This window comes from Corapipo altera, unplaced genomic scaffold, assembly GCF_003945725.1.
Source record: "Corapipo altera isolate COAL_440 unplaced genomic scaffold, ASM394572v1 308, whole genome shotgun sequence".
NCBI lineage: Eukaryota > Metazoa > Chordata > Aves > Passeriformes > Pipridae > Corapipo > Corapipo altera.
The window spans coordinates 2,735,547-2,753,217 of record NW_020884925.1 but is presented as its reverse complement, the minus strand read 5'-3'; the positions used below and the strand labels follow the sequence as shown (position 1 = coordinate 2,753,217).

General features: G+C 46.1%; 1 protein-coding gene across 2 annotated transcripts in view; it reads left to right on the top strand.

The window, feature by feature from the left end:
- PSTPIP1 (proline-serine-threonine phosphatase interacting protein 1) overlaps positions 1–17,671 on the top strand; it is a 52,353-nt gene that overhangs the window by 16,076 nt on the left and 18,606 nt on the right. For both annotated transcript variants that reach the window (XM_027657684.1, XM_027657683.1), the window contains exons 3-6: positions 3,467–3,567; positions 6,913–6,987; positions 16,303–16,337; positions 17,386–17,492. In XM_027657684.1, coding sequence (XP_027513485.1) covers positions 3,467–3,567; positions 6,913–6,987; positions 16,303–16,337; positions 17,386–17,492 — 318 coding nt within the window. The remainder of the gene's footprint in view (positions 1–3,466; positions 3,568–6,912; positions 6,988–16,302; positions 16,338–17,385; positions 17,493–17,671) is intronic.

The window sequence follows — 17,671 nt, the reverse complement described above, 5'->3', positions numbered from 1 at the left end:
TTATTCAGCCTTGAACAGGGGCTATAATGACACATGGGAATCAATGAAAGGAAAAAATAGTATGTCAGGAAAGGGCAAAGGAGGTTTGTTTGGATGCAAGAAGAGTTTGAGAGGGGATGCAGTTGTACAACATGTGAAAGAAGAAATAGAGCTGTTGAAATGTCTCAGGAACAGTGTGGCAGCAGGAGCAGGGAAGTGATTCTTCCCCTGGACTCAGTGCTGGTGAGGCCACCCCTGGAGTGCTGTGTCCAGCTCTGGGCCCTCAGCTCAGGAAGGACATTGAGGGGCTGGAACAGGTCCAGAGAAGAGCAACGAGGCTGGGGAAGGGACTGGAGCACAAGTCCTATGTGGAGAGGCTGAGGGAGCTGGGGGGGCTCAGCCTGGAGAAGAGGAGGCTCAGGGGAGACCTCCTCACTCTCTACAACTCCCTGACAGGAGGGTGTAGCCAGGTGGGGATCGGTCTCTTCTCCCAGGAAGCAGCAGTAGGACAAGAGGGCACAGTCTTGAGCTGTGCCAGGGGAGGTTTAGGTTGAATATTAGGAAGAAATGTTTACAGAGAGAGTGATCAGCCATTGGAATGGGCTGCCCAGGGAGAGAGTGGAGTCACTGTCCTTGGAGGTGTTTAAGAAGAGCCTGGATGTGGCCTCAGTGCCATGGTGCAGTTGACAAGGTGGTTTTGGATCAAAGGTTGGACTTGATGATCTCAGAGGTCTTTTCCAACCTAGTTGATTCTGTGATTCTGTGAAATGTTTGTGTAAGTAAACTTAGACCTAAATGATTTGTGACTCCATTGTGGTTGGAAATTCAGAAGCAATGTTGCAGGACGAGCAACCGTAGCAGCTCACACTTATCTGAACCTGGGCTGTCGACATTTCCTCTCCCCCCCTCTGCAGCCTGTGACATGTCAGTGGCATGTGCTGTTCAGACCACAGCCAGATCTGCTGCCTGGGAGGCCTGGTTTAGATTTCAAATCCTTTGGTTTCTGAAACAGGGCTTCCACATTCTTCAGGAACACATAGCAAGGACAATAAAGCAAATTTTGAGATGGATCCCCCTCCAAAATGAAGGTAGATTAAATGAGTGCCTGTGGTAGGAAGTCCTTTTTAGCCCTGTGTTTAGCTGGAGCCAAATCTCTCTCCAAGGGCTAACCAGAGGGGCAACACCCAGATGAATCTGGCAGGCAAGAACTGGTGCCTCCATCGGAGGAGATTCCAGCTCTCCTTTGGAGGCGGCTGCAGTGGCTCCATTTATAACAAGGTCAGCTCTTACTCCTGTTAGCAGGCAAGGGACAGAAGGCAAAACTGTGGAGTGAGGTGCTGGCTGTTTTTAATATGGCATTGTTTCTTCCCCTGGCGTTTCATGGCTTAGAGCAGGATGTCCAGAAGGCTGGGTCGAGTCCATTAGGTGGTTTTGTCAGGCCCTGGGAGGGTCATGCTCAGCAGGCTGACCCCCAGCACACTGCTGTGTTTGTGGGGGTGGGTCTGGGTTGATAACGAGCTGGTGCTGCATTCTGTGGTTAGAGAACTTAGTAAGTTGTACAAAATTTGCCATCCTTTCACTACAACAACTGTGCCAGTTTAAAAGAGCTGGGGGAGACACCAAGTGAGTTCTAGAATTTGCTGAAAAAAGAGATGTTGAACAGAAAGAGCAGAGGAACTTCACAGAGTGGTTATTGCTCTCCCTCTGCTGCCTGTGGCAGTGGCTGACTGCTGGGCTGATACCAACCCATATGATGTTTTCATTTACCTCTGGGCAGCATTTCTGGGACAAGGAAGCTGTGTACTCAGCTATGGGAGGTAGCTAATTGCATCTGGAAATATATAATCAAAATGCTGGGACTGTGAGCTGGTTGTGGAGCGTCTGAGCAGAGTTTCTGCCAGGCAGAGGGAGCCATTTATAAGAATTTTTTTTTTTACAGCAGTGATGCCTTCTGCCATTGGAATGTTCTCAAAAAAAAGAAGGGGGGGGAAGTGATGAGTCCATTGCCAGGATATTATCAAGAACCTCTCCTACTTTCCTCTGTGAATGGCAAAGCTTGCTGCTTCTCATTTATTCCACAGCAGGATCCCTCCCTGGGATCTATGTGTGTAACTTGCCCTTGGAAACATTAGGAAAACTAATGTTTTGGGTTTGAGATCCTGTTTCTTAAGGGGTGATCCTATCATTGTCCTGTGGTTGCAACAATGATAACAGTGGGTCCATTGCACCGTCTCCATATGCTTTTATCTACATCATTATCTCTCCTGGCTCTGGTAGAGCCATTTGTCTGTCTCCTCTGGACCATTATCCAACTGTCTTTTCTTTCTCCCCTCTGCTCCTGATAAGAATGTCCATTAGGGAAGAAGGAATTTCTGCTGTCAAGAAACTGTAGCACTGGAAATGTTACTACAACCTGTAGGTTTACAGAGATTATCTGCAGAAATTTATCCTGGCTCTTGAAGAAGCAAAAAAACCCCACTCCCAGGTCTGCAAATCTCCACAGAAGCCCCAGGGCCCAGGTGAGCAGCCCCAAGGCTGCCATCAACCAGCACCATCCATCCTCAGTGTTCCCCTGTCCTCTCCAGTCCCAGCAATAGGGAAGCAAAGCTCAAGTGCCCAGCAGTTGCTTGCCAGAGGATCTTTTCCAAGTCCCAAAACTTAAGCAGCTGCCTTCTTCACAGTCATGGTGGAAAGCAATAAAGTAACTCATTTGTTAAATGGTAACTACTTAGGGGACAGTGGATGGATGTATAAACTGCATTCAGTTCATATATAAGCATTTGTATTGTAGATAAAGTGCTTGAGGGAAGGAACACACTCATTCCCTTTATGGTTACACAGCCTGTGATTTTGCCATAATGCTGTAACATAAAGCTCAGGCAACATTCACCACTGCATTTTCAATAACATTATCACTCTGGACTGCTTAACTGAGGCACTCTAAGGAAAAATGGCTTGTCCCAGTCCTTGTGAGGCAGTGGGAGGACCAGGAGTACAGGAGAAATCCTTTCTCCCTGTGTTACAAATCCTCATCTGAACACACTCCACTGGCTGGGTGGCACAGTCACCACCCCACGGATCAATACTTGTACTGAGTTGACTCTGACTATTCTTTTCAGAAAACATGTGGTAAGAGGAGCTGTTGTTCTTAACAGCTACAATACATCTCTGCTCTGCAGGGGTCCCACACCCAAGGCTAAACATGACTTCCCCAAAAAGACAGCTAGTGCCACTTTCCACACAGCAAGGCTTGTGACCCACTTCACAAATCTTTTTCAGTGTTAAAAAACAAAGTTGATTTGATAAAAACTTTTACAGATTTTCACTTTGGAGAAACGGCACCCCTACCTGTGCCCTTAGCCCTGGGCTAATCTAAAGGTCCATTTGGATTTTCCAGAAATTTGCTCCATATGACAGAGTTGGTATCTGTTAAACCTGCAAACTGTTGTGCCCAAATCAGCTCAATTCTTTTCCTTTCTGTCCTCAGTGCAAGGAATTCACCTTCCACACTGGCTACGAGGTGCTCGTACAGCGCCTGCTGGAGGGGAAGAAGATGTGCAAAGATGTGGAGGATTTGCTCAAGCAGAGGTATGAAAAACAGAGTGAAAAAAGTGTGAACAGGCTCCTTTTTCTTTCCTCTTTGGCGTCTGGAAAGGAATGGTAGCCTGGTTCTGATTAGGTAGTGATATGAGTTTACATAGAAAAGCCTGATTGAAACCCCAGCCTTGTGATGTGCTTTGTGAAGGTACATAGCAAATAGAAATCTCAGATTTGAGAAGGGAAGAGGAGGTTGAAGGAGTCAGAAACCCAGAGCTCCGTTAAGACCTCAGTCATTATCGCTCCCGATCCCACGGCAGCACAAACATCCACATGTGGCATTTCTAAGTTTCCCCTTTTACAGGAAAAAATGACTTGCACATTTCTGTTTCTCTTTGAACGTGCTATTGCCACAAGCACTGTTTCAGTTTCCTGCCACTACCAAAAATGAGCCATTTTTCAAATACAGAGAGCTACATAAAATGCTGCCTAAAGCCTTCCCCAGACACCCAAGCCAGCCCACATCATTTGCCAACCTTACCAGGCTTTGAGTAACAATGCTGTAGTTTGTGTCCCTCCTCACCTGCTTCTTGTGGTGCTGCTCAGCAGCAGCTATGGACAGCTGACAATTTTGAGGGTGAGAAAATATATTACACTGCTGCTCGGGCTCCTTTGCCATTCATTTCTGTACTTCTGACTTAGGAAAATAAATCTGAAATTTGGTGGCTTCAAAACAGTTTCAACATGTAGCATGAGGCACACACATGCTCAGGCATGACATGTAGGAAAGGCCACACAGTATGGATTATATACACAGCAGCTCATCTCAGCACTGTCTCCTTAGGAATATTGCTCTGCCTTCCTCAGTCACAGCCTGCTTTTTCTCTCTGTGCTGTCCCCATGTAGTTTTTTTGGTTCAGGGGGTTCTTCTGAAGGCTGTTTTTCAAGCCCTGGCACTTTACAAGCTCTAAGACTGAAAGGTGAGTGTTTCACAGCTTGTGAAGAGTCTCCCTTCAAAACCTGAAGCTATTTGAATTGCTTTTCTTGACCACCAGTGGAAACCTTTTATACTGGTGCACATCACAGTCCTGAAGTCACATCTGCCTGACGGCAGCTTAGCTGCAAATGTTTAAAATAGCTCCTCTGTGCCTCATAACTTTCAGGGATCAGAACTACACTGCAGGCTTCAGGCAGTGGAACTCTGCATTGGATGCTGCACATGCCTGTGTTTCTTTCCAAAACATTACAGAGGCTTCTGCAGTTTGCAGGATAAGGTTTTTCCTGGTTTGTGGCGGACTTTCCACAAAGAAATAAAAAATACATGTACAGTCATTTTGCAAATCATAGAATCAGCCGGATTGGAAGGGACCTCTGAGATCATCAAGTCCAACCCTCAATGTTTCCATGAGATTTTTTACACCCCCAAAACATTCCAGTGAGTGTGTGTATGTGTGTGTACGTGCACGTTGAGGGAGGAGGGAAAGGAGAAGTGGGCACTGAGTTAAGGAGAAAGGTATGATTTCCAGTTTATTTCTGCTGGATATTTGTTTCCGCTTGTCCTCATGTAATTCATGGGAATGACCTGGGAGAAGATCAAAGGATGGGATGAATCTCTGTTCCTAGAGTCTGCCCATACCATGGGCTTCATGCTGGAATTTCAACAAGGACTCCTGCAGCAGCTGCCCTGAGTCCTGAAACCAGCTGCCCTGGCCACACTAACACAGGATCAGCTTTCCACCCACAAATCCCCCTGCCTGGCCTGGAGAAGGGACTGGGTGGTGTGGGAGTGAGAAGGCAGCTGTATTCCAGAACAAAAGCCTGGATTTAAAACGCAAAATACATTCCAGCTCTGGGTGGCTGCAAGGAAACCCAGAAGCTGTGTGTAAGTGTGCTGAAAAGTGGGAAAGGCAGCACCAAGATGTGAAGAGAGGGTGTCAGCCTCCTGCCAAATTCCTCTGACTCTGGGATAGTCCAGTCCTGTGCATGGGGTTTCAGGGATTTTTGACCCAAGGGTTTTACAGGAGCTGGGACTGGCTTAAGAGCTGGCCATGCTTTTTTCCCATCATATACTGTTTACTGAGTAAACAAACTGGGACTGCAGCACTGGAGTCATTCTCATTCCTGTATAGGCACTGGCATTAAGCAAAGTCTCTGACATAAAAGTGTTTCTCGTTACTAAGATCAGAAGAAAATTAATCTATTCTGCATTGTTATGTGTCTCTGGAGTATATTTCCATTTTGATGACATTTCATTCATCTGACATGACAATGAACTGGTGTGGCCTGTCACTGCAGTTTGCACCCTGTTCCTCTAGAAGGAATCCCAAAGGAGTGATGAAGGAACACCCCACTAAAACACAGCAATTCCTAGTGTGGGAGAAGAGCAATTAACTGAGAGCACATGCAATGTTAGACACACGGGAGCCAAGGACAGAGGCCAGGAACACCCTCCACTCTGGGCTGTGGTGACTGTAGGTTGCTGTATGACCAGCACTGCTGGTCCACCAGCCTGACTGATCTCCTTGGACTGGGGGAAAATTATCCCTCTCCCAAATGCTAGCACCGGGCTATCTGTTCATTATTAATTACTGACCATTCAATAGTTTTTAGCAGTTACTCAAAGACTGAAAACTTGGTTCCACCCTGGTCTTGCACCCAGGAGGAAGGAAGTAACATATTTAGTACAAATACTTCTTTTGAACAGAAAATAGAAATGTCCTCCAGAGTTGGGGGAGGGGAAAAGAGAAAATATTTGTATTTCTTTATTAACCATAGAAACAGAACCACTGTCCTGAGTCACCAGTTACAGTTCCCCCTTAGGTGAGGCACCACATCGTACTGTCCCTTCCACTGAACTGCCCCGGCCTCACCCAACAACCAGCAAGGCTCCTTCCCCTCCACCTCCACTGCAGCTCTTCAAGCAGCACCTCAGGTTTCTATATATATTCCTGCTACTCCTGGCTCCCATGTATTCTCCTAAACCTCTCCTAAATGGATCCTGTGGAACCTACTCTTTTCTCCTCTCCTAGCCAGTATTTTAATGGATCAGGTCAGCCATCAGTTTTAGGTTACTTTTGCAAAGGAGGTCCTGTGTTCTGAGCATCTTCACCTCAGCTCTGTGCACCTCTTGTTCCAACTGAATCCACATTTGGGGGGCAGAGTTGTATGGAGCACTCCACAGTAATCAAAGCCACGACAGTGGGCTTCATTTCCCCCTCATTTCTTCTGGAAATAGCTTACCCCGAATATTTAAGAGGTTAACTGACAGCACTAGGATTGGAGAAATAAAATAAATTGTATTCCCCGTGGTTTTTCACCTCAGATAAAAATACAAGATTTGTGTGAATGTGATCCTGGTACCACTAAGAGGAATTGAGCAAGTTTTTCTTTTAACAGAGCACAAGCAGAAGAGAGATATGGGAAAGAGCTGATTCAAATCGCCCGAAAAGCAGGGGGACAAACAGAAATCAAGTAAGGAACTCTCATTATTCATGCAAACAAAATGATTTTGGAAGAAATATCAGACTCCTGTGTTTTGCCTATGAATGGGATCACAAGCTGCTCACTTCTGTGTGTTACACAGCACTTCACAATGTACAGGAAAAGTGGGGGAACACCATTGTCCTTCACAAAAGGATTCACAAAATCTCTATTTGGAAACTTCCAGTAGGTCCTTTCCTGAGATTTTTTTCATTTCAAGATTCTTAATGTTTAATATTTGCTTCCAAAAGCAAACTAAGTGATGGGGGAAAAAGGGAAAGGGAAAGGAAAAGGTTGTGAAATGTTTAGGATGGTGGCTTGGCAATTCTGGGAAGCTGGTGGACCCTGAGAGACTGTGACAGAACAGATGCCAAGTGCAAAAACCCCAAAATCAGTTTCTGCAGCAGGAAAAAATGCTTATCTTAGGAATACAAAATTTAAATCTCTTTGAAGGGACTTAATATGAAATAAATCAATGGAGCTACTGAAATGCACTAAGATGACATATATTTTTCTCTGTCTCCTCCACTATGATCTTAAATCACATATAAATTGTGTTGGGAGGGGAAGATGTATGTTGGCATGGAATTTAACTTAATAAACACTGCTGATAAACTGCTGCTATTATTGGTGGCAGCAGCAATAATGAGACATTTTGCCATTATTGTAACAAGTAATAATACAGTAATAAGGTGGCAGAGGATGAAGATGTGAGGTCACAGAAGACAAGCCTGAAAGAGAAGACCTCAATCTAAACACAAACCAGCTCTATTGATCCCTGGGGCCTGCTGCCCTCATCCCTCCCATATCTCATTCCGTAATTGCAGTCTCCTTCCCGTGTCCATTCATCACTCTCAGTGCAAGCCTGGTTTCCTGTTCATATTTTAGGGGAAAACTTGACCTCAAAGCTGTGCATGGCCACGGCAGGGAAGTGCCAGGGAATCACCCGTGGCACTGACTGTGGGTTTGGTGGTGGTCCATCCAGGCTGACAGGGAAGCTGGGCACTAAGGCTCTCTCCAGAGGACGTGCAAAGCTCTCCCCCTCCCAGGGGTCCATCTCTGCCTTGCCCCTGAGCAGTGCTCAGGGGTAACCAGGTTCCTGGGACACGGCTTCTGCCTTCCTGGTGTCTCAATTCACTGACTTAACCAAAGAGAAAGAAGGAGGAGAAGAAATATTCCAGAATTAAAACATCAGATTAAGGATGGATGGCTTCTTCCCAAACCAAAGATCAGCATTCCAGGATTAAAGGAAGGCTCCACTTTACTGGCAATGCAGGGCAGGCAGAGCAAACGTGTTCAGCAACAGCCAGGGTTGGCTGCTCTTCAGTGACTTAGTGGATAATTCATTGATCTGACTTTTCCTAAGAGATTATGAAAGCTTGATTTAGAGGCAGAGCCAAGTCCCGGAGTTGGGATATGGATCCAAGTTCGCTTCAAGTTGGAGGAAGTTTGGCCTTGGGCCCAGCTGCACTTTGATCTAGCAATTTTATAGCTTGGCATAGGGGGAGGGCTGAATATACCAACAAAGCATGGTGCAGAGCTGATTTACTGTGTTTCCATAACCCAGCCTGGTCTGGGGAGTGACCAGCTTTGCACTGATGTTTTTGTCAGAGCAAGTGTCTCACTTTAGCTGTCCTGAAGCAGAGAGGATACTTGGCTTTCTCTCATCCAGCATCCTCTGGTCGTTTAAGGAATTACACACATGGACAATGAAGGGGATTTGTCCAGAGCAAAGATTTAAAATCAGAGAAACCTAAAGTCTGTTCAGGGCTGGAACAACTCAAGAAAATGAAATGTTTGGGTTTAATGCTGTTGACACGATGTGAAGTTTGTGTTTGTTTATATGACACTGATTACTGGCAGCAGTTCTGCTCCCAAGGTCAGTCCTTCAGGGACACTTGAGGGAGGGAATCTATGCACTACCTGTAATAAGAAAAGCTTGAAAGGGGTATGCTACAACTGTCCCAGTGCATTTTTCCAAGTGCTTCCTCTTTACAGGACTTCCTATTATCATCTAGCACACTGAGTCCTAATAGTAATACAAGTACTTGACAGGCTGAACAGGACTGTTCACATCTTTAAAAGCAGCTTTAAGTAGCAGTATTTCTCAAATAAAGTCTAATGTATTTGTACCTAAAACTTCCAACTGGCAACCACCAGAAACAAAAGCAGCTTCCAGGTTTTTTTTGCAGAATGTTTTACAGACCTTCCTGTGCCATGCTATGTATGGCACAGAAGCAGGAATTACTAATTTTAGAACACTCAGTCACTTTCTTTCTAATGCAAAATTATTATCCCCTGGTCTTAAATTCAGCCATCTTTTAAACATCTCGGATACTAAGGTTTTCTGTCACTTCTCCTGAGAAATTACTTCACACCCCAGCAGTTCTCAATATCAGGAAGGCACCTGATACTCTTTCGAAAAATTGATAAAGGGAACATAAAAAATCCATGCACAACAACCACCCAAACCCTTCCAGTACGAGAAAATACCCAGAAGACCTCAACAGGAACAACTGTAATGCCCAGGTTGACACTTCAGCACAGTCAAGACAGGCACAACAAGGCACAGAGAACAAGCATGATGAGTAAATGCAGGGAGAAGCCCAGGGAATTCCATGGAATGCTGCACGAGGTAGCGGCTATCGCTGCAGAAAACAGTTCTCCCCCAAGCCTCCTCCATATTTTAAAAACTTTTAGTTTTGAATCAAATTAAAGAACAATTTCAACATTTATTCAGGCTTGTCCCTTCTCCCCCAAAATTTTGCCTTGGAGCGAATTGCTGAACTCAGCTTAATGTATAAATAGAGTCAACTGCCCTGTTTTATTTACTGAAAGACACAGATGAAGAAATAAGCTGCTGACTCAAAAGGAAGATATTAGGGAAGGGTCACTGGCATGTAACAACAACTCTGGGACCACTTTCCATTGCTTTGAGAAAGCTGTAGGTGACAGCAGTCATCAGGATCCCCTCCCGTGTGCTGTCCAGGGCTGTTCCCTCACCATCATTGCAGCTCCTCTGATGGAGAGCTGACCCCTCAGGGCCCAGCACTGCTCGTGCCTGGCAGGGGCAGCTGCAGCCCAGGACACTCCACTGTATCAGCAGGGATACAACACTGTGACCCGGGAAAAGAGGCTCACGTTGTGTCTCCAGCTGTGCATCAGAAACGTGAGGATCACTTGGACCCGAGAGCCAGCAGGGAACAGGGTTGTAGCTCTGCCCCTGGAGGTGAGGCTGAGTTCAGGGAGGCCCTCACTGTGCCTTTCACAGCAGTGTCACAACTGGCCATGGGGAGCCCACAGGTGTCAGAAGGTTTCTAAGAGCTCTCACACCAGCGAGGCAGACACGCTGCAGTGAGGGAGACATCCTGTAGCCACTTTTTATCCAATTTCTTATTTTTAAATAAAGCCAAGAAGGGCTTTCTAAAAGAAGCTGGTGCTGGTTACCATGGACGTAGCAAACAAACACTCCAGCTTCCAGCTCAAGAAATGAAAGTTCCCTCTGAGTGCTGTCTAACAGCCAAAGGACACCATCATTCAATAGTCCAGCCCGATTCAGGCAGATTGAGGCGTTCTGGCTGCTTGCCCTTGCCTCAAGCACTGCAGCTGGTACAACCTCCTGGCTCCAGGGGAGGTAGAGATCCTCTTCCCGAGCCATGGCACAGCCCTAACTCAGCAGTTCCTTGGCAAGTTCATTCTAATGCACAGAAGGCCCACGCACTTGATTGTAAGTGCAAGACTGCAAGACAGGTCACACAGGCTCACACTAATCCCTTCAGCTTAATATTCTGTCCCCAGCACCGGATCCCGAGGGAAGAGTAAAGGAACAGGGCAAGGATATGAAAATATGTCTTCTAAATCATCTCCTAACCTCAGCAATTGGCAGTGCAGGGGCTGCCACAGCAGCAGCAGCTTTGTACAGAGCAACCCCCAGTGGAGTTTTCTTCTTTTTCTTGTTTGAAACCCTGAAACCTTTTAGCATCCACTGAGTCTTAAGGCAATTTGCTCCTGTTATCCCACTTTTTAAATTAAAAAAATTAAATCTGCATCACCATTTCACAGTCTCTAATCATAAGAGAAATTGTGAGAAGGATTATTACACACCTACAGCCCTGTTTTCTTGGCAAATGACAGCTTATACCCATATCCAGGGGGCAGGGAGGGAACTACATGTTTTGAAGTTGAAACTGCAGTATGGTTGTGCACTCTCCATATTCTGAGGTGCACACATGGGAGAGGATGTACAGAAACTGGGCATTTTCAGCTGAGTTACAAACTGAGATCAAGTTTCCAAGTGTTTGCTGGTAGTGTACACTGTGGTGGTGCCTCACACACCATTAAGATGATTCTCAGAGCTTGTGCCTTTAAGAGGAAACACCTTTCTGGCTGCAAGGTGACTGGGAATTTCCATGCAGTGGCTTTGGGCAACTCTTCAGCAGAGCAACATGAAAACAGAATATTCTACAGAGCCCAGCCTGCAGCCCAACCAGAGCCTCTGGGAACTCTGTTCTTGGGTAAAATCACTGATGTAAACACACAGTAGCTGGTTATATTCTGCCTAGTCTGACAACATCTATTTTTGTCATTTGCTCTGCTTGTCTCTTCTCATGTATATGATTCCCTACATTTTCTGTCCCTCTTTTCCACTACCATCTCCTTCAGACCTCAAGAAAGGGTAGTTCCTTCAAGCCTATGTCTGCTGTGCCTTTCTCTGCAATCCCTGAAATAGAACATTGCAGTGAGTGTGAGGTGAGGGCATCTGTAACCAAATGCCAATTGCTGCTTCCTGTGTATAAAAATAGTGCATCTGTCACTTAATATACAGAATCCTCTGTATTAATCCACACAAAGCAGGCATTTTTGAACTGTAGCTAAAAGTCAGTTTGGAAGGTCACATCCTTCCATGGTTGATTATTCTCCACTCAAATGTTCTGAACCCACACAGAATTTATACACTCGTACTTTGAACTTTCAGGACTCTGCAAAATGGACCTGAGCCTCTGCTCAGTTCCCATGCAAGTCAATCTAAATAAGCTCTCTGGTGATCAGGACAGGCATTTTTGAGCAGTGCTACTCTCTCTCTGAAGAGACATGAGGAAATTTAGTTTTATTTTAAAGGTACAAAAGTTGTTTTGATTGTTTTAGCCTTTGATTTGAATGGCACGGTTCATTCTGGAGTCACAATTTGTTGTCTGTGGGCACAGATTAATGGGTAGGAGAAGGCACATGGAGCTGTCATCCCGTTTGCTGCCCTCCCTCTTCACTTCTCTTTTGCAATGCAGTCACAGTCCCAGGTGCAAATTGTCTGAGACCGGACGATTCCGGACTTGTTTCACCACACCACGACTGGGCTGCACAGAAAGAATTCTTGGTAAAACCCCACTGGGACTACCCTGTGTGGCAGGAGGAAAGGCAGATGTTAATTGTGGCCCCAGAGGGGACTGTCACTGGGGTGGTTTCACAACTGTGTAACTGGGATCTGAGTTCCCAGAGGCAGGGGGTGAACAGGACTGCTGGGAAGTGCTCTGGAGAGTTCATCTGGGAGAGACTTGTCTCAAATTCAGAAAGGATATTTTTAAAAATTACGATAAGAGCAGAACATTGTAGATCACGCTGATGTGAAAATAGAAACCTACCAGAAAGGAAGGTGGGGTTATTTCGCACTTCTATTCACCAAGCAAAGGTAGAAAACAAAGAAAATTAAGAAAGATGTGGTTTTACGGTTAGAAGCGCCTGTGTTACCTTCCTGTGTACAAGATATAAAAGGACCCTGAATTACTCAGTTAGCCCAGTCTCTAAAGGCAAAGTATTGGGAAAAAAAGCCCAAACTATCAAGCTCAAAGTTGAAAAAATTTAAACGAAACCATAAAAGTGTGGTGTGGCAGTGTACATGGTGAGTACAGCTGTCACCTCAGCACTGCCACTGACAGGGCTCTGCCAGCTGCATCCCTGGGACCATGAAATTCAGCTCGGGATGGCTGAGGAGCAAAGGGAACCAGAGCCCTCCCTACAGGGCATTTCCCGGTGGTGCTCATGTCACACAGGGCTGCCCAGCACAGCCTCTTCTCCAGCGAGAGCCCAGCTCTTCAGCAAAAACAAGGTCCAAAACAAAGAGGGAGAAAGTAAAAAAACCCCAAACCAACCCGATAAGATTATTGCAGCCACTAGATGGCAAAAACTACCCGAAGTTGCTGCAGTGGCTGGTGCACAGGCTCTGCCTGTTCCCTGTTATTCCAGGTTCAGGCAATCCTGTTCTCACCCGAAATTCATTTTGACAAATCCGGTTTTTAAATGTACAACGGGAAGTCGTTTAACAGACACGCACAGAAAATTTGTTGTCCAACCTTGTTTTCAAGGAGACATCTGCAGGAGCCTCCATCTAAGGGTGCCCAAAGGGAAGGCTGGAGCTCTGTGTTTAGCTGGAGTGGTTTAACAGTCTTCCAGAATTTACATGGAATTTTCAGAAGCGAGCAATAAAAATAAATAAATAAATAAATAAAAAGGCAAATGGCAAATTTTCAGTTTTGCTTGAATTGTTTTCGACTGCAGGTTTTCTAATTTAGCCACAGAACAAACAAACAAAAAATCCAATTACTGCCAGAATGTTAAGCAGCATCATGTACTGAGGGTAAAACACTTCAGAGTGTCCATGAGAGTGAGACATTCTCACTTTGGACGCCTCAGGGTAAAGCCTGTATCAATCCCATTAGAGAGCCAAACCCACCCAAGGCAGTAGGTAATAGGTGTTGTTAATAAGTACATCCAAACCAGCACAGACAGAATTAAAACCCACTTGTACATCAGCTACAGGAGTTGCTTCCACTAAGCCCTGTGAAGCACTGAAATATTTCACTGATATAATCAGAGCATCCCGCTGCAATGAGCAGCTAATCTATGGTGCTGCTGCTGCAGCCCAGGGGTCATAAAGGGAGTCCTGATGGATCCACAGGTCAAAATCTGATTTATTTGTCCTCTCCCACATGCATAACTTGGCACCATGACATATTTTCTACCCCCTTAAGCCCCATAAGGATGTGGGGTCCAATTCACTGATTTTAGAAAATTATTATAAAAATAAGGAAGGAAATGGCTTAAGTCTGTTCCAACCCACTGATGGCCTGTGGCCTTGCTCCAGTCAGCAGCTGGGGAATTGGCTGGACAAATCCTTCATACAAGGAAGAAAAGGCCAGGGATTTCTGAAAAGGCCATTAGAGACCATGCAAGGGGCAAATTGGTCTCTCTTTGCCAGCAGCATTATTATACCAGAGACCCCCTCAGCCTCACAGAGAGCCAGCACAAAGAACAGCTCCGTGAATGGCTTATCATCATGAGCTGCTCTGGTAGCTCAGGTGCCTGGAAACCAGAAGAGCAGCAAATTGCTTTTCTTCTTGATATATACTGAGAAAGTGCCATTTTTCAGTATCCACTATAGCAATTTTGCCAGTTTTTGCATAACTCGAATCACCAGGAGTGATTCCAGCAAAGGAAAAAGATCTCTGGGAACAATAGATCAACACAGAGTGCAAACAGTATGTGCAGCTTGCAAGTGTTCTCTATTTTTTAAATTCCAGTATTTACACATTTCAGGCGTGAAGTTGTTTGCACATTCCCCACCTCCTATTGGAAATTACACACCAAAAAAGCAAATTTTATTCCTTGTATATTTTTAATTTTTCAAAATAATTCATTAAAGTGTTTAGGTGAGAAAAAGTTATCTCTGCTGCTGATATTCAACTTCTCTTTAAATGTCAAGCTTTTAATTAGCTGGAAAGAATACACTTTGTTTCTTTTCTGGTGTAACAACTTAGTTTCTGTCCAGATTTGACACTAGAATATTTTTTTTTCCAAATAAACCTTCAAATGTTTAAGTATTGTTAGGAAAATAGTTAAAAATACTCAATCTAGCATGTTCTTCCTGACTTATCTCAGGAGATTGACCACAAGCAATCTACTTGAAATCTGAAAAAAAATCAAACAGTTCTTCTTTTCTAGCTGAAAGTCTTTTCCTTATATTTCTACTTAGATCTGGAAATGGATTTCAAGGCAGTTAGTGCTGAGGACAGGCCCAGCCTTTGCCCTTGCCTGTGCATTTTTCTTATGCCTCGCAAGGCAGTCTCAGTGCTGGGAGAGCAAGCTTTGATTAGGAAACAGATGTCCAGCCTAAATTAACACAGGGCAATTAGGATCTTTCCTGTGTCTCTGAAGGCTCCCAAAATGGCCCAAGAGATGCAGATTTCCCTCCCCATCTGTGGTCACACGTGGCTGGGAAGGGATACGGATCCTCCCCTGGACTCTCCTGGTGAAGGCTCCAGCCAGGGAGACCTCAGGCTCTTCACTACCCAGCTTTCCCCCTGGGCTCTGCCTGGGGCAGGGCAGAGCTTCGTGGAGAGCCCAGAACTGCTCCCTTCAGGGAACAGGACACTCTGGGGCTTGAAGAGATGATTTCTAAACCTGATAAACCTCCAAACCACACCACAGCCCTGGCCTGTGTGTCTGCAAATGCTCTGCGGGCCTGCAAATTCAGAGCCAGAGGAATTTATTAAGTTGAAAATGCCTTTTACAGACCTTTTGCTCTCCCATCACATGTATGCTGGTATCTCTGGTGCCAAAAGACAGAACACCAGGCAGCCTGTGGTTCCTTTCTCGTGCCCTTCTGCCAGCCCAGCACCCAGCGATGCGAGCCCATCGGGAAGAGCTTCCCGCTCCTCTCCGTGCATCATTTATTCGCGCCGTGCTTTCGGGGTGTCCAAACGCCCGGGACAATGGGGGTTTCAGAGCCTCGGAGGGCTCGGCCCCGCCTGTGTTCGGCAGGAGAGCGAGCGGAGGAGCCACACGGGGGTGCTCGGACAGCGCTGTCCGGGGATGCTGCAGCCGGAGCCGGGGAGGAACCGGCCGGGGCTGCATCCCGCGCCGAGCGGGGACCGGGTTCTACCCTTCACACCTCCGCTCCAAACCCCAATTCCCCTCGGCCCACTGCATGTCCTCCGGCTGACTCCTATCTACTGCCAAGGGGCCAGAGAGGAATGGCTGTTAACATCCGCGGTCACAAACACAGTGGGATTCAAAAGGAGGGTGCACAGAAGGAGCAGTGCCATTCCTTGCTTCATGGAGCATTTTACTGCAGTTCCTGACGGTAACAGATTGATGCGATTGTGCTCTTTGGCGTGGTCGACTTTTATTAAGAGACTATTAAGGGTTTTTATCTCTATATGGATCTCTGAGATTCTGAGGGAAGGTTTTTCCCCTAGATTTACAATCCACCCCTAGAAGCCAATACTAACAAAGTGCCTTGTTTCTACTCCACAGCACACTGAAGGCAGCATTCGAGATGCTCAAGCAACGTAAGTATTTACAGCTTCCCTTCTGACCTGGGAAACACGGGCACCCAATGTGTTCGTTCCCTCCTTCATCCTCTTCCCCCCCCCTCTATTCCCAGCTTTTCTATCCCAGTCTAGTGTGGAGGGAAAGGATGCTCACTGTGCATTCTCCAAGGCTGGGCACCCAATCCACTCTCTGGTGGCAAAGAAAATGGCTTGTTCCTCGAGTAAGTTACATCTGGATCAAGTCACAAAATATAAGCTCTATTCCCTCTTCCACAAACTAGTGACACCAAACCAGCATCTTTCTAAACGTGCCCAAGACTCAACAAAACACAAAATGCAGCACCACTGTAGCCAGTGGGACACTGGACCTGGCCACTGGCACCTGCTGTTTAGCCCCAAACACCCTCTTGAGAAGCAGCTGGGGAACTGAGGTGTTTGTAGAGCCTGGAGAGGGGAGCCCAGTGTTTCTGGAAAATGTGGGATTCCATTTCAGAGGCACCAAAGCTGACAAATGCAGAGAATTTCCCAGCCATTTCAAACAGCATCAGCCAGGTGCTGTGAAATTCAATCCATCTTTGCTGACCCTTGGGAATTCTCAGTGTGCAGCCTCGTCTGATGACTGGGCACCACTGGGCAAGCAGCTCCTGGAGCAGTGACAGTCCAGCAGCACAGCAGAGGGAAAGCAGACACGGGGTGAAGGTGGAGGTCAGAGCTCTCTCTCTCCCTCTAAACCTGATCTCCAGCCCCAGAGGAAGGGGATACATGGGATAAATGGGGCTGGGAAGAAATGCAGCTGGCTCTGCTCTAGCCCAGGCTGCTCCGAGTGCTGCTCCAGTTGTGCGGGGAGGGCTCTTGCCCCTGCCCTGTGCAGGCACTGGGAGGACCTGCAATAAGCATCATTCAGGTTGGGTGAACCCTCAGCAGTGGCAGTGCCTGAAGAAAGACAGGGAGACCTGTTCATAACAAGTCACACGGGGCAGCCACATTGCAGAAACATCTCCTAAAAAGTATGACTTTTTATTTAAAGGATTTCCACTGACTGTACATGAATTCTGATTTGCTTTAGAAATTGAAAGTGTTGGAAACTCTCATATCCAACTGGCAGTAATGCTGAAGGATGAACTGAAAGGAATAGAGGAATTCCGAGAAAGACAGAAGGAGCAAAGAAAAAAGGTGAGGAACTAGAGAAATGTTGAAACAAATTGGGTAAATGGTCCATGCTGATGACCTGTCTCCAGCCACAGGCTGGAATTCTGCAAAAGATGATAAAGCATTCCCAGTGTGCCCTGTTCACTCTACAGACCAGACTGTGGAACAAAAATATCTTTCTGATCCCAGCTGGAAATAAAGTA